The following is a 17674-nucleotide window of genomic DNA, read 5'->3' on the forward strand; positions in this document are numbered from 1 at the left end:
TATTACAACTATTATCACTCAAAATGCATTCAGACGATGGCATATGAGCGATAATTGTTGTGTGTAAACGATGCCATCGTTCGCTTTTCATGCTGAATAATGATTTTAAGAAGAGCTTAAAATCCATCTTTCAGCTGAAGAGATAACAGGGACCGCATGCTGTGTTCTGCACGGGAGTCGGAGATTACATTGTATTCAGCCGGCAGCCCATGCAAGAACAAAGCACTTGTGTGCAGAGCTCAGACCTCATGCTGTACCCTGCAAACAGCTCCCGGAGCCCCTTTTACACACAAACGAAGCTGATAAAGTGCTAATGGACATTAGTGTCCATTAACACTTTATGCAAAATGATCGCTAACTGTTACTCTTTCAATAGTTTGAAAGATTGTCTTTGCATGTAGAGGCTTATTTACATGCAAAGACAATCTTTCAAACTATTGAAAGATTGACAGTTCTAGCAATCATTTTGCATAAAGTGCTAATGGAAACTAATGTTGATTAGCACTTTACCAGCTTCATTTGCATATAAATGAACCTTCCAGAGCTGTTTGCATAGCTCAGACCACCTGCTGCGTTCTACAATCAGCCCTATTGTTCTCGCATGGGCTGCCACGGGCAAATACAATGTAATCAGACGCTCACGTGGAGAACACAGCCTGCGGTCTGTGTTATCTACTCTCCGGCTGAATGATGGATTTTAAGCTCACCTTAAAATCATTGCTCAGCTGAAGAGTAAATGATGGTAGCATTAATATGCAAGGATTATCGCTTATATGCCATCGTTTGAACAAATTTTGAGCGATAATTGTTGTGTGGAAATGGGCCTTAAATGTAAGTTAGTTAAATTTTCTTATTTGGCTCATTGAAGAAATATCAGAAACTTATATACGTAGCCTTTTAGCTTCAGTTTTGTGTCAAGAGACTATATTTGTGATTCATCTAGAAACTCTTTGACTGGCAGTATAACTAATAAAACATAAAATATTCTTGCCTTTCATTCAAGATTTTCAAGCTTGGGCCTCATGGGGCTCCTATTCTAACCCTGGGGGAAGCTTTTCAACCAGGCAGTGACAGAAGGCATTTCTGTCAGCCAACTGATGTCGCAGTGGATCCCATAACCGGCAACTTCTTTGTATCTGATGGCTATTGCAACAGTAGAATTGTACAGTATTCACCTCATGGGATGTTTATCATGGAGTGGGGAAAAGGTAAGTTTTATAGGTGTAGCAGGGTATTTCTTAAAGCATACTCTAACTTTTGTATTGCTTTTTTAAAATAAAAAGGTGGTGTACAGTATGTACATGAGGAATAACTTCATTTCCGGCCATTATAGAAGCTTCCCCACTGCAGGCCGTATCCCTAATTTTTCAGTTTTTCCGGTGGGCAAAAACTAGCTGCTATGATATTCCCCAGAGATAGCATATGGAGAAAACCGAGCATTTTGCTGCCTCTCTCCCTCTACCACACACAGAGACACAACAGCTTCGTGTAGAACAGTGTACAGCATTAATAAGCAGTGTAGATGTAATTTCAGTAGCTGTAACACAGTAAATCACTTACTACATCTTACTGTAAGTCTCTGCTGCTTTTATTCTCATCCCCCTCTTCTCTAAGTATACTTCTATGGGCGGTATGAGACAATGCCTACTTCCTGTGTTCAGTCTCTGTGTTTCTGTTACTTAAAAATTTAGTTCACTTAACAACAAGCAGTGGACAGCAAATTAGGAGGAAGAGAGACTCTTAGTGGTCAGCACTTCAGATGTTTTTTGTTTTTTTTCAGCACAAAAATATTTTAGATAAAGTGACTTGCACTTTTGATAGCTATCCCATTAATGATCATATTAACATGAGTCTCAAAATGCGCTTCCCATTTAAACTTTTTTTTTTCTCCCACTGAAGCTTGCCTCTTCCTAGTGATTAAGTAGTTGGAAGTTTTTTGCAACTTCTAGATGTATTGATGCAATGAATGCTTTTTTTCAGAGCCAACTTTAAGAATCGCTAAACCTGGTGAATTCCGTATTCCACACAGTCTAGCTATGATACCCGATGAAGGGCAGCTATGTGTGGCTGATAGAGAGAATGGGCGAATTCAGTGTTTTCAAGCAGAAACGGGACACTTTATCAAAGAAATCAAACACAGAGAATTTGGATCAGAGGTTTTTGCCATATCTTATATTTCAGGTAAGCCATTAGGATATTTCTATTGTACAGTTTTAAATTGTGTGGCGAAAAATACATTACTACTGGGGACCCCCATGACCCTGGGAATTAATGGGATGCAGCACTTATTTAGCACTGCAGCCCTTTTACAGTTGTTCTTGCAGAATGGGTGGTTGAGCCATGCAGCAGTATCCTCCTAACATTCCATAACTGGAACCGCCACACCCACGCACAATCTCAAGGATGGGACAACCCAGTCCTTGTCACTAAACAACTACTGCTACCACATTCCATTAAAGCAAACCCCTGATGAATATCTAGTCTAGGGGGGGGGGGGGGGTCTGCTAATATTGTTCTAATGGATGTAGCTGTTTTGTTGCCAGAAGCTGACCGTTCCCTTCTGTGTGCTGTGGCCCGGTGTGATACTATAGGCTAAGTCCTATTAATTTCACTGTTTGTAATGTTTGCTCTAAAATTGTTTTTCAAAGTGTATAGAATAAAAACTTTTTAGCCAATGCAGTTATCACGATGTATTCCATTTTGTGCTTTTAGGTGGAATATTATTGGCTGTTAATGGCAAGTCCTATTGGGATTCTGTGCCTGTGCAAGGCTTTGTGATGAACTTTACCACCGGAGAGATTCTAAGCACATTTGTCCCAGCTAGAAAGGTAACTACTTTCCTGGTCTTCTGCATATACTTGATGTTGAGAGAAGACAGGGTCAGGCATGGACATCTTTTTTTTTTTTTCTTTGGTTAGGACATGGCAATCTTTCCGACTTGTATAAATATACACTCTAGAATATTGTTAGAACAGGAGTTAGAATATTTGACTCAAAACTAAGAGTCATGTGTTTTGTGTTGCAGAGTTTTGACATGCCCCATGATATTGCTGCTTCAGAAGATGTCACTGTTTTCGTTGGAGATGTTCACGCCGATACTGTGTGGAAATTCTCTCTTTCAGAAAGTAAGTTGTCAAGCATTCCCCTGGCTAATGCTTAACACCCATAGGTGCATTGATTGTTTTGACACATTGAACAAATTAAATTAGAGTCATGTATTTTCTATTACAGTTCAGGTTTCCTCCTCCTATCAAAAATGGTAGTTGTAGTTTTGGTCAACATTATTAGCACCCTTGAATATTAAGCACACCGTAAGTAACATTATGTAAAATAGCTCCTGAAATAGTGTTTAGTGAAAGTGCTTGGATATATAAACTGACTAGCTGATATACCCGGCTTCGCCTGAGTTAATATGGAAAATCTTATGAAGTCGTGGTTACTTTAGAGATACTGAGGAAAAAGATATGTTCACCATTTTGCATAGTTCTCTGCGTTACCCAGAAAACACCACGTGGAGGTAACCATGCGACGCTTCCTTTATATAAAATGACATCAGGAAGTGAGAGAATTAGATTACATACATAAAATTTGGACATTAATTCTTTTGCGCTTAGAATTGAATAATCGAGTTGGGACCCATTAACTTTTCATATTTATGACACAATCAATGCTTGTGCCAAATTTCATGTTTCTATGACATTGGGAAGTGAGAGATTTAGATTATGTACGTAAAATTTGGACGCTAATTCTTTTGCGCATAGAATTGAATAATCGAGTTGGGACCCATTAGCTTTTCTTATTTATGACATAATCAATGCTCGTGCCAAATTTCACGTTTCTATGACACCGGAAAGTGAGAACATTATATTCCGCACGTAAAATTTGGACGCTAATTCTTTTGCGCATAGAATTGAATAATGGAGTTGGGACCCATTAGCTTTTCCTATTTATGACATAATCAATGTTCGTGCCAAATTTCCCGTTTCTATGACACCGGAAAGTGAAGAAATTACATTCCGCACGTAAAATTTGGACGCTAATTCTTTTGCGCATAGAATTTAATAATCGAGTTGGGACCCATTAGCTTTTCCTATTTATGACATAATCAATGCTCGTGCCAAATTTCACGTTTCTATGACACCGGAAAGTGAAAAAATTACATTCCGCACGTAAAATTTCGATGCCAATTCTTCTGCGCTAGAATTGAATAATCAAGTTGGGACCCATGAACTTTTCCTATTTATGACATAATCAATGCTCGTGCCAAATTTCACGTTTCTATGACACCGGAAAGTGAAGAAATTACATTCCGTACGTAAAATTTGGACGCTAATTCTTTTGCGCATAGAATTGAATAATCGAGTTGGGACCCATTAGCTTTTCCTATTTATGACATAATCAATGCTCGTGCCAAATTTCCCGTTTCTATGACACCGGAAAGTGAGAAAATTACATTCCGCACGTAAAATTTGGACGCTAATTCTTTTGCGCATAGAATTGAATAATGGAGTTGGGACCCATTAGCCTTTCCTATTTATGACATAATCAATGCTCGTGGCAAATTTCCCGTTTCTATGACACCGGAAAGTGAAAAAATTACATTCCGCACGTAAAATTTCGACGCCAATTCTTTTGCACTAGAATTGAATAATGGAGTTGGGACCCATTAGCTTTGCTTATTTATGACATAATCAATGCTTGTGCCAAATTTCAAGTTTCTATGACACCGGAAAGTGAAAAAATTACATTCTGTACGTAAAATTTGGACGCTAATTCTTTTGCGCATAGAATTGAATAATCATGTTGGGACCTATTAACTTTTCCTATTTATGACATATTCAATGCGCTTGCCAAATTTGAAGTTTTTATGACATTGGGAACTGAGAGATTTAGATTATGTACGTAAAATTTCGACGCCAATTCTTTTGCGCTAGAATTGAATAATCGAGTTGGGACCCAATTACTTTTCCTATTTTGGAGATAATCTGTAACAGCTGTGGCAGAGAAGAACGATGTTAGCCCATTGAATTCAATGGAGCCGGCAATACAGCTGCCTCCATTAAAAAGCAATGGGCTGCCGGCGATCGCGGGATGAATTGTCGGGAAGGGGTTAAATATATAAGCCCTTCCCTGCAATTCATCCAGAAATGTGTAAAAATAAAAAATATATATATATACTCACCTGGTCCCGGCAGACGGAGTTCAGCGTGGCCAGCGGCAGTCCTCCTGAACTGCTCTGAGCAGCTGTGAGTAGTATTCAGCAGCCGGGGATTTAAAATCCCCGCCTGCTGAATGAGCTGCCTCTAATTGGTCACAGCCTGACCAATCAGAGGCAGATTCCACTCACACACCCATTCATGAATTTATGAATGGGTGAGTGACTGCTGCCTCTCATCTGATTTGATCCCGCTGAGCCAATCAGAGGCAGCAGTCACACACCCATTCATGAATGGGTGTGTGAGTGGAATCTGCCTCTGATTGGTCAGGCTGTGACCAATTAGAGGCAGCTCATTCAGCAGGCGGGGATTTTAAATCCCCGGCTGCTGAATACTACTCACAGCTGTTCAGAGCAGTTCAGGAGGACTGCCGCGCTGAACTCCGTCTGCCGGGACCAGGTGAGTGTATTTGTGTATGTGTGTGTATGTATGTATGTATATATATTTTATTTTTACACATTTCTGGATGAATTGCAGGGAAGGGCTTATATATTTAACCCCTTCCCGACAATTCTTCCCGCGATCGCCGGCAGCCCATTGCTTTTAATGGAGCCGGCTGTGTTGCCGGCTCAATTGAATTCAATGGGCTAACATCGTTCTGCCGGGACAAGGTGAGTGTATATATATATATATATATATATATTTTTTATTTTTACACATTTCTAGATGAATTGCAGGGAAGGGCTTATATATTTAACCCCTTCCCGACAATTCATCCCGCGCTCGCCGGCAGGCCATTGCTTTGAATGGAGCCGGCTGTATTGCCGGCTCCATTGAATTCAATGGTCAGTGCTCGTTTAATCGAGACGAGTACCGCGTGGTGCTCGTCTCGAGTAACGAGCATCTCGAGCACCCTAATACTCGAACAAGCATCAAGTTCGGACGAGTATACTCGCTCATCTCTATTTATTAACAATGAAATGAGACCTATTTAAAAAAAAAAAAGTAATCCTACCTACATTATCGTTTCTCCTTAGGGAGAGCACCTAGACCGTCTAAATAAATGGCCTACCTACATTAAAACATGATGGAGGGTCCATAATGTTGTGAGGCTGCTTTGCTGCTTTTGGGACTTGGGGCTAATGCACGGATGGCTTCCATTGCAGTCAATGGAAGCCGTCCGTCTTGTGATACCTACGCTGTGAGCACAGCAGAAGTATCGCGGGAAATCGCGTCACTGCCGGCGCTTACTGCACTGCCGCGGGTCCAGAGAGGGGTGAGTATAAGGTCTCTGGGGGGCGCCAGGTCGGATTCCGCAGTAAGAATCTGACCTGGCCGTGGGCATGAGGCCTTAAGTCTTGAGTGTTTTGAAGGAACAATGCAATCAAAGGAATTATCAGACCTTTTTAGAGCAAAATGTGATCTCAAGTGTAAGAAAACTAGGTGAAGGTCAAATGAAATGGGGCCTACAGCAGGATAATGACCAAAAACACATCCAGAAGTACATAATAATGTGCTTGGAAAAAATGGACTGCTCCATACTGGCAGCAATGAGTTCTGATATCAATCCAACTGAAAATCTTTTGGGAAAGCCGAAACCTGCTTTGAAGAAAAGGAAGCTGCATATATTCAAGAGCTTGAGAGAACTGCAGTTGAAGAAACTACCTTTAAACAGGTGCAATAAGTGTGCAGATGGCCACAAAATGTTTGGGGTTGTCATTGCTGCCAAAGGTTGTGCAACCGAGTGTTAGGCTGCTTTTGCACTGTCGAGAAAATCGCGCACGAATATGAACCCTATTCTTTTGAATGGGGTCATATACATGAGCGATCTTTTTCTTGCATTGCATTGCGGGAAAAAATAGCAGCATGTCTTATCTTTGGGGCGTCCCTTCGGAACGCCTTGCCCATTGTTTTCAATGAGGCAAGGAAAAGCTTCGCACAGTGTACCCGAATGCGATGCTATGTTTCCAATTGAAAACAATGGGAAACACTTGCGGATCTCTATTTCCATGAAGCGATGAGGCGTTTTTAACACAAAAACACCTTGTATCTGTGGGGAAATCACACGTTCCCGAGCGCGATATTGGGCCACGTTTTACGGACTCATATTGCGCGCGCCCTTGTGAAATTAGCCTTAGGGAAAGATGCCTATAATCCTGTCCAGGTCATATACCATGATGTTTCACCATTCTTTAATGAAAGGACTGCATGTGTAATGACAAGTGAACTTCTGTTGGTGAATGTATTTGGACATGCTATTAAAATATTCTGATACAAAGTTAGTACATATCTACTTATTTCTGAAGATATTGACTTTTTTATACTAAACAATCAAGGGTGTCCATAATGTTGACCACAACTGTAGTTGGACTATTTAGAAATTTAGGTTTAAGAGCGTATATCATCCAGTAAAACTATTCAAGATCACATGGCTTTTTTTTTTTTACAAACAGCCAGCCAATAGGAGGCATTCCTAGTAACCTTGTATACAAGAACTGCATAGTTATAAAAATAAAAAAAATGCATATACTGAAATGCAAAAGTCATGGGATAGCATTGTGTACATTGATTAAAGGGGTTCTGTCATTAGAAAAAAAAATCAATTCTTACGTATTCCTCCCCAGGCGTTGTTCTTACCGCATCTTCTCTCCACTGCCCCGGGTCAACTCTCCTCCAACTAGCTGGATCCTCTTCTTCTTGTGACGTAGCATACATTCTCGACTTTCTCCTTCCTGCAGGTCAGTGTACGCTACATCGCTAGTGACCTAGTGTTCAATGCCTGGCAGGGAATACCAAATCCTATGCTGGACTATTGCCAAGATGCGCGCTGTCTCATGGCAATAGTATATGAACACTCGCGATGAGACAGCCCGCATGCGCAGTCTCTGCCATAGTCCGGCATGCATTTCGGCATTCCCTGCTAGGCAGTGAATGCTACGTCACTAGTCACCAGGTACATTAACCTGCTGGAAGCAGAATACCAAGAACGTACGCAACGTCGCAGGAAGAAAGAGGATCGGGCCGGCTGGAGGTGAGGTGACCAGGGGGACTGGAGGAGTCAGAAGATTGGGGAGGAGAAGAAGCAGTAAGAAGACTGTGTAGGGAGGGATAGGTAAGTATTGATTTTTTTTCTTTTTTTCTTTTAATGACAGAACCCCTTTAAAAAGTGGTTGTGAGGTGTTGCCCACGTATAAGTTGTGAGGTGTTATCTTGTGAGTGAGGTTGAACAGATGCTAGCATGCTCATTGTAAGGTGATGTGAATAATCAGAGTTCAAACGAGGCCTAATAGTGGGTGCCAGACGGATGGGGACACTCCATTCCTGAAGTTGTGCTGGCATTTACCATTCCTCGATTCAGTGTCACGTGTACTAGGAATATGTCATAGAGGACATTACCATTCACAGTGAAGAGCGCAGTAGTCACCCATGGGTGCTTAATGATCGTAACAGGCTGTGTCTGGGTGAACAGACAAGACTCAGGCAGAAGTCATTCAGTGCATGAGGCCCACACACATATACTGCAAGTCAGTGTAGCATTGTTTAATTTCCATGGAATATGGGAGCAGAAGGCCCACCAGAATGCCTCTATTAACACCATGACACCAGACACAGAGCCTCGCCTGGGCTCCTGAAGTTCCTAACTGGACCACAGAGGACTGCCAACATGTGATTTGGTCTGGTGAGTCATGGTACTAGTTTCAGGCTTCTGGTAGTGTTCATGTCTGGCATAGACCTCATGAAGTTATGGACAGTTGTCAACAAGGCACTGTGCAGGCTGATGATGGTGTTCTCATGGCATGGATTGGGTCCACGAGTCCATATATACAAGTCATTGGCTGGTGTCTGCGATGTTTCACTGCTTAGTGACCATTTGCAAGGCTTGATGAACTTTCTGTATCCCCATAATGATAAGATATTCCAGCAGGCTAATGCATGGTGCCATCAGACCCAAGTTGTTCAGAACTGCTTCGAGTAGCATTCTGGAGAGTTTCTATAAATGGTGTGGCCTGTACATTCACCCAACATGAGCCCAATTAAGCATATGTGGGATGTGGTGGAGCAGTGCATTTGCACCTACAAGTACCACAGAGCTGTGTGTAGCTATCCAGACTGCTTGGCTCAGCATCCCTCCTAGCACTTGTGAAATTGATGCTTTGTCGAGTTGCTGCACTTCGTCAGGCTAGTGGGGGTCCTACATATTAGTTCTTGCCCCGTGACTTTTGAATTGTGTAGATAGATTTGTATAAAGATAATACTGTACACTGAAATAAGATGCAAACACTCTCCCATAAAAATCAATGGGTCATCTCCAGACTACTGTACATTCATTAGCACTAAGAAGTCTAAGACTTAATAGTGCCATCATTCTGTATTTTCATTTGTAGAGTAATGGAGCTTGATAGAGCCAGTCTCGTATTTATTGACCAGTATGACTTTTTCTTTTTTTTTTAGCTGAAGAACACCGATCAGTGAAAAAAGGTGGCATTGAGGTTGAAGAGATAACAGGTGTGCGGTGCATTGTGTCGTGCTCATCTAAAGTGAATGATGTAGGGCTGGTTTCCTGGAGAGGGCACTATAATGTTTTCAAAGTGACATACCCCGAAAATAAGACAGTCTTATATTAATTTTTGCCCCAAAATGGGCACACTGTCTTATTTTCGGGGGGGTGCTTATACTCACCTGGTCCGCGGCGTCCCGATACCTTCCGATGGTCTTCGGTGGCACTGCAGTAAACTGCGTCGTCCTTGTCTCACAGCTGAGCTTCTTCCTGGTGATGGGGCTTTGAATACCCTACCTCCAGCAAAGCAAGCACTGTGATTGGCTCATCGAGCACCAGCAGCCAATCACAGCCAGCGCTCGATGAGCCAATCATAGCCATTCAGTGATATCATTCACTGAATAGCTGTGATTGGCTAATTGAGCGCCGACAGTGATTGGCTGCTGGCGCTCTGTTAGCCAATCACAGTGCTCGCTTTGCTGGAGGTGGGGTATTCAAAGCCCCATCACCAACAGAAGCTGAGATGGCAGACGGGCAGGACTCGGCAGTTTGCCGCAGTGCCGCCGAAGACCATCGGGACGCCGCGGACCAGGTGAGTATTGATTTTTTTTTCTTTTTAGAGGGGGTGGGGGACATGTTAGCTAGGTCCTATTTTTGGGAGAAGCGTTATATTTCACACCTCCCCCGAAAACCTGGTAGGTCTTACTAATGGGGTAGGACCTATTTTCGCGGGAACACGGTAGCAGTGTCATCAGTTCCAATTAACTTAATCATTTATTGGTCACGGGTTTAGGGAACTCTAGCAGGGACACTCCTACTTTTGCAAGACTCATAGGTGACAATGGTGGTCACTTTGTGCTAAGGAGATCACCTTGAGGGTTTCATCCCATTTCTGCTCTATTGCCATCTTTTCTTTATATACTGATTATGTGCCAATACTGTATTTATAGAAACTGAAATTTTTGAGACTCGTGTAAGAAACCGACCCAAACCAAACACTACAACAGTGGAACAGCACCAAGGACAAGTGGAACAGCACCAAGGACAAGTGGAACAGCACCAAGGACAAGCGAAGCAGACTGTTGTTGAACAAGGCAGAGTTGGAGTCCCATTCGTCCTCATTATCACTCTGTTGATAATTCCGGTAGTGGTCCTTGTCTCCATTGCAATATTCATACGCTGGCGGAAGGGTCGAATATATGGGGGTATGTTATATTCAATCAACTTCTTAATTTATCAATTAGTAGCCATTTATAGCAGGGATTACTTTTCTGATATGATAGGTGATAGTGATCAGAAGTATTAATATTCATCACGCACATCACCATCTCATGTCCATGGCAGTATAAATATGGCTTAAAGAGCAGCCAATGTTTTGGTACTTTTTCCAGGTGAAGGCGAACACAAATCCGAACCATCATCTGGAGGGATCCTAGGAAAACTAAGAGGTTTGCATCTTATTTGTTTAAATGAAATGCCATGGAAATAAATTATAGTGTGTAGTAGACTTATAATATGTAGTAGTTTTTACTAGTGATTATTAGGAAATTATAGTACCAGTGTTTCTGGTGGTGCAATGCGCCACACAGCTGTGCTACATGGTACATGCATTATGACACACACACACACACAGCTCTACTACATGCATATTGCTTCTCATACATTACACACACAGCTGTGCTACATGGTACATCCATTATGATCCCCACACATCACGCACACAGCTTTTCTACATCCATCCCGATTCCCACACAAGACAAACACAGCTTGGCTCCTCCCACAGCAGTGACATCACCACAGGTCCTTCAGCCCACCGGATCTCTGAGTTGTGTCTGAGATAATAACGGCTTAGTTGTATTCTCATATTGCTATTTTTGTCCTCTTTTTCTAAGAGCCCTAACTGTGTTGTTCTTTTGTCAATCAGGCTCTGTGTTTTATATATGTTGTAGGACCTGTGATAATGTCACCAAGGGGCAGAGCATGAAAAGCACATATATACATACATACTCACTGACAAGTGGTCGTTAGTAGTTTGATAATCCTTCCTCCTTATATCAGTTAATTACTAAGGATGAGCGAGTATACTCGCTAAGGCACTACTCGTTCGAGTAATGTGCCTTAGACGAGTATCTCCCTGCTCGTCCATAAAGATTCGGGGACCGCTGCGGCTGACAGGTGAGTCGCGGTGGGGAGCAGGGGAGAGCGGGCGGGAGAGAGGGAGAGAAAGATCTCCCCTCCGTTCCTCCCCGCTCTCCCCCGCAGCTCCCCGCCCCGCGGCGGCCCCCGAATCTTTAAGGACGAGCAGGGAGATACTCGTCTAAAGCACATTACTCGGATGAGTAGTGCCTTAGCGAGTATACTCGCTCATCCTTATTAATTACTAAAGCCACCATAAGCGCTAAGTGGATACAAACTAACCATGCCTATGCTATGTGATATTACAGGCTGTGAATGAGATTAGGAACATCATGCAATACTGGCATTAAACAGTGGAGGAAATCTACTAGGCCCAGTATTTCCAACACCAGGCTTAGTATAATTTCCCCTAGCGCGCAGTGCGCTTAATACATGGAAGAGGCACACTGACATAAAGCCTTCATAAATGTCCCTAATCTTCTGAAAGGGAGTCTCTCTCCAGAACAGGCCACTTTATCTTTTGGCACCTCTTAGGTGCCTTATGACTAACAAGCCCACAGATATACCGTATATCTTAATTTAACATTCTGTTGGGTTGATTGGATGAGCGTGACTACTTCCATAGCATCTTACAGTCTACTGCTAAATTAACATACATGGCTTTGTTTCCTTAGGACATAAAGATATACCCTTGTAAAGGGGTCTGTCCTGGTGGCAGGTTTCCTCTAAATCAATCAATTCAAAATCTGATATTTTCCTGGACTACTTGTACTTCTCCCACTCTTAGCTGTCTTACCTCCTCCGGGGGTCAAATCTGCCACTGTCATCACACTACATAGCCCCCAGCTGACACTTTTTGCAGCACCAATTACATCTTTGTTTCATGTTATACTCGCCTATGAAAAAGGTCATGAATTACTGTTCTAGATCCTTTGTCTATAGAGGGGTGTATGCTTAGATAGATATTTAAAGAAGGATATTCGTCTTGATGTCTTTGGCCTAATATACAGAAAAATAATTTAGAAAGATCTAATAATTAAGAATTGATGAAAATTGTGGATACTTACCTGTTAGGAGGTGTTGGGACCAGTGGATGCATGCGGGCAAGCACACAAGGATACCGGGCTCAGGACGCCCTTGATAGACCACCATTAGAAAGGATTGTCTGATCATCTGATACAGGTGGCAGAATCTCTACAGGCTCCTGTGTCTGTCAGAACCATTTCCAGGCGTATGGCTGAAGGACATTTGGTCTCATGGCGCCCATTACATGTACTGCTTTTGATACCCACCATTGTCTGTGTTTGCAGTGGTGTCATGAATGACAAAATTGTCTGCTACGGAGTGGAACTGGATTGTCTGGAGACCTAGGGGCTGTATGCACGTGTGTATGTATATATGTGTGCATGTATATATACTATATACACACATATACATAATATATACATACACACATATACATACACACATATATACATACACACATATATACATACACACATGCATACAGCCCCTAGGTATTATATATAATATTTATAAAATTTTACATACACTGGCGGGGGTACGCCTGTGAAGTAAGTTTGTCATCATTTCCATTACAGAGTACCACCTGGAGCGCTTGGGTTTTTTTTTTTTATGGTGTTGTGACCTTCACCTTACATACGTTTATAAAAAAAGGCGGGTATATAAACGCGTTGTCTGAGTAAATGCACTTTTTGACACGTATGAGTCTTCTAGGATTAAAAACTTCTGGTAATATTTTTGCAATTAATTGCTCCAATGCATGAAAAATTGAGGAGTTTTGCAAATGGTCTTGATTAATGAGACTGGGGGAAATTTACTAAGACCGGAATTGGAAGCTCTGGTCTTAGTGTAATTTCCTTCAGCATACGATGCACCTCCTGTGTGTCTGTACAGAAATGTAAGTCAGGTCCGACCTGATGTACATTGCTGGCATAATTTTATACCAGTTTTGGGTGGCAAGGATGGCTCAGAAAGAAGAAAAGGTGCAAAAATGTGTGACTTTTCTACACTAGAATTCTGGCATAAAAGCAGTTAATAAATTTCCCCTTTTTCTTTTTGGGACGTAACTGTGTGTGTGTGTGTGTGTGTGTGTGTGTGTGTGTGTGTGTGTGTGTCTACAGCTTCTATGCTGTATTACTCCACTCTTTCTGTTCTTTCTTCTTGCGTACAAGACATTAAATACAATGCAGAGGGAGAGGTATAAACACATGATACATAAGGCTAATGTGTAACCATCAATACATCTGTGTCTGCACAGGTATTGCAAACAGAAATTTGTAGGATTTTTTTTTTTTTTTTAATAGAAGTTTTATAACAAACATCAAGACAAAACCATAACTGTTTGGAGGACATACAGAGTAAGGGCAGGCTCACTGTAGGGCCACAGAATGATGGTGGGCTGTTCATGAACAAGAAGCTATACAAAATCCACTCATAAGGCATCACACCAATATAGAATAAACATAAGGGCAAACTAAATAAAATATAAAAGACATGATAAAGTGTGATGGTCGCAAGTGGTGGAAGGGGTGAGCATTAGAGATGAGCGAGTATACTCGCTAAAGACAATTGCTCGAGCGAGCATTGCCTTTAGCGAGTACCTGCCCGCTCGAGACGAAAGGTTCGGGTGCCGGCGTGGGGGAGCGGTGAGTAGCGACAGTCAGCAGGAGGAAGCGGGGGGGAGAGAGGGAGAGAGAGATCTCCCCTCCGTTCTGCCCCGCTCTCCCCCGCAGCTCCCTGCCCGCCACTGGCACCCGAACCTTTTGCCTCAAGCGGGCAGGTACTCGCTAAAGGCAATGCTCGCTCGAGCAATTGCCTTTAGCGAGTATACTCGCTCATCTCTAGTGAGCATCCATCGTTGAATATTTTTATTTGGAGCAATGTTAGAGTGAGATCAGAGACCGAAATACAGTATTCATTAGATTAGATTATAAGAGAGCCAACAAACCTCTTGGAGCAACCCAAAGGGAGACGGACCACACCTTGTAAAGCAATTATTTTGTGTTATCAACATCACTAAGCTTTATCTAGGGGACTAGATTTTCAGAACTTTTGAGTGGCTTCTAGTCTCCTAAAATGTCAATTCCTCCTACTTAAAGATCTGGTCAACTTTTTCCAACTGTTCATTATAATCAGAGAGTTTGGTAGTTTCTAGGAAGTAGCCAGCAACACTCTGGCCACTGCCAAAACAGACCTAATCTGAAATCTAGCAGTTCGAGAGAATTTAACTGGAGGGATAGATAAAAGGTAATGTGGTGAATGAGGTAATTTCAGGTTAAGAATGCCTTGTATTAGCCCTTTAATACCAATCCAGAAAGCCTGGATCTTAGGGTAGGATCCCCACATGTGGCAGTATGTCCCAATTTCCCTTTGACCTTTCCAACACCGTTTTGAGTATGAATTATTCATATTGTACAATATCAGCAGAGTTGAACCTTATATCTATTTTCCTGAATGCCCGTATGTGGTAGGATATTCTTAAACAAGAACGGTTCTAGTGCTGTCACCTTAATATATCATGTGTTGCAAAAGTTTACCTAACTTTTAAAACTGCCAGTCTTTACTTAACATAGGTATACATCATTACTACTGTCCCCCTTTACCTTGATGGACAGGAGCCAGAATGTCTTCCAAGGATCATTTCTACCCAAAGCTTAGTAAATTTGTGATTTATCACTTACTAACTTGACTGTGCCATCAATTACATAAATGACTACCTATGGTCTCCAATTGATAAATCGTATTCTTTTTAATCAAGATACACAGCACCTTTACAATACAGAGGAGTTTCTTATGTCGTCGTGTCCTGTTTTGTAGGTAAAGGAACTGGAGGTCTCAATTTAGGAACTTTCTTTGCAAGTCACAAAGGATACAGTCGAAAAGGTTTTGACAGACTTAGCACAGAAGGCAGCGACCAAGAAAAAGATGACGATGATGGCTCAGATTCGGAGGAAGAGTATTCAGCACCCACCATCCCGCCAGTGCCAGTATCATCTTCCTGAAACAACTACTTCCACTCAGCCCTTGGACCTTTAGCACGTTTAAGATTGTGTATTTAATTGTAACTGTACTAGTCTTTGTGGGCTGTACAAGTGTCACGTTTTCTTTTTCCTTATGAGTGCAGTTGTAGTCCTTTTGTGAACATTCAAAACCCCTTTTGTTATCACTATAGGAAGCTTCTTAGACAACGTAATTCTTGTTTTTTAGTTCATCTGGAGTTCTCCATTGTTTCATGGCCTTTTCCGCTTCTCCAATAGCACTTTAATTGCCAATTTATTATTTTCATGCCTTTTAAAGTCACTACTAATTGCAGTACAAAGATGTGTGCCACATAAAATGCAAAGCTGCTAAATCTCTTCTATTTTTTTAAGGTCACAATATGATATATAGCGTCCAAAAATAATTAAAATTGTAAAAGATATAAAAAACCTATTTAATGTTTGTTTTTTGGTGTTATTGGGATGTCTTATTTTTAGATGGTTACACTGTTTAGAACACTATTTTCAGAAACTGAATGTACTTTGTGTAATAAAGTGTTCGCAGAGCATTAAATTCAGACTACTTTGGAATTTGTGCATTACTTTTCCTGTCTTTTATACATTCTACATTCGGGCTTTACAAAAGATTTTTATTTTTACTCTTTTTTGCATGGGGATATCTCAAGAAACAAGCCCTTTCCATATTCTCTATTAGAGCAAATTGATGTCATGGGGGAAGGTCCCCACACAGGTCACTTATTAGATCAGTTATTCCCAACCGTATTGTCACAGGAGAATTTCTGATAAATGTTTCACTAATGCCATCCTTGCCTCACGAAACTTCTTGTATGAGTGGGTAAAGCGTTCTATAATTCTTGCTCAGTGCTATAATTTTGCTCATTGCAAAACAAATTTAAGCAGGCTGAAATCAGTTTGCCTTCCCTTCTGTTTAAGTCACGGCTCTTGTTGCTGTTTTCTGGGGAAGCCCTAATCTGGGCTTTAGGGAGAGTTAGGGCACCTAGGAAACATTGTATAAAGCCATTTTTGCATCTAAAATACGTACGTATCTTGGCTCAGTGGTACAAGGGGCTATGACAGCTCAGTGATATCCTACGACATCCTTCAGCCACATACGTTGCCTCTCATGGGCTTTCAAGAGGCATTTTCCAACCGGGTAACCGCGGGGAACACAATTTTTGTTGACTTAGATCTTACACTAGTTTTTTACTAACTTTTGGCTTATGACTCCAAAAATGACCCCAGTTTTTCACTTATCACATCAACTCTATTTTCCTCAAAGACCATACAAAATGTATATACAATGGAAAATCAAAAAAATTACCTAAATATAATATTTAAAGTTATCTTGTCCATACAAAGGATGATAATGTTTTTGTACGGCAAATTGTGTAAAAATTTACACTTATAGCTTTTCCTGGAGTGTTCAATCTGTTGCCAACGCTGCCTGATGCTCCAACAATAGTCTGCCATCATATATACATCCCATTTACCCTGATCCCGTCCCTCCGTGACCTTCATATCTTGGTGGAATTGTTCACCTTGCTCATCACTAACCGCACCAAGGTTTTCCGGGAATTTATCAAGATGGCTATGCAGAAAATGCAACTTGCGACTGAGCATTTTGCAGCTCTCCAAGATTTCCTGGACAATTTCAGTGTAATTCTTTGCTCGCTTTTTTCCAAGAAAGTCCTTGACAAGGTTTTATGAATGACTAGGCATTCTTTTGGATTTCTGACATTGTGCCAATGAAATGTGCATCTTTGAGTTGCCGAAGTTTTGGAACATCAAACACACCGGATTTTATTTTTTCAAATAACAGGCTAGGAAATTGCAAAATGAGGTACTTGAAATAGTATCCTTCA

General features: G+C 41.5%; 1 protein-coding gene across 5 annotated transcripts in view; it reads left to right on the top strand.

Annotated features, from left to right (window-relative positions):
* PAM (peptidylglycine alpha-amidating monooxygenase) overlaps positions 1–16374 on the top strand; it is a 162870-nt gene extending 146496 nt beyond the window's left edge. For 3 of the 5 annotated variants that reach the window (XM_066603028.1, XM_066603032.1, XM_066603029.1), the window contains 8 exons: positions 1004–1208; positions 1981–2181; positions 2713–2828; positions 3026–3125; positions 9609–9662; positions 10605–10859; positions 11046–11102; positions 15631–16374. In XM_066603028.1, coding sequence (XP_066459125.1) covers positions 1004–1208; positions 1981–2181; positions 2713–2828; positions 3026–3125; positions 9609–9662; positions 10605–10859; positions 11046–11102; positions 15631–15815 — 1173 coding nt within the window. In that variant the 3' untranslated portion in view covers positions 15816–16374. The remainder of the gene's footprint in view (positions 1–1003; positions 1209–1980; positions 2182–2712; positions 2829–3025; positions 3126–9608; positions 9663–10604; positions 10860–11045; positions 11103–15630) is intronic. The other 2 variants (XM_066603030.1, XM_066603033.1) reach the window with 1 other exon arrangement.
* The last annotated feature ends 1300 nt before the right edge of the window (positions 16375–17674 follow it).

The sequence above is a fragment of the Eleutherodactylus coqui genome, chromosome 5 (genome assembly GCF_035609145.1).
Source record: "Eleutherodactylus coqui strain aEleCoq1 chromosome 5, aEleCoq1.hap1, whole genome shotgun sequence".
NCBI lineage: Eukaryota > Metazoa > Chordata > Amphibia > Anura > Eleutherodactylidae > Eleutherodactylus > Eleutherodactylus coqui.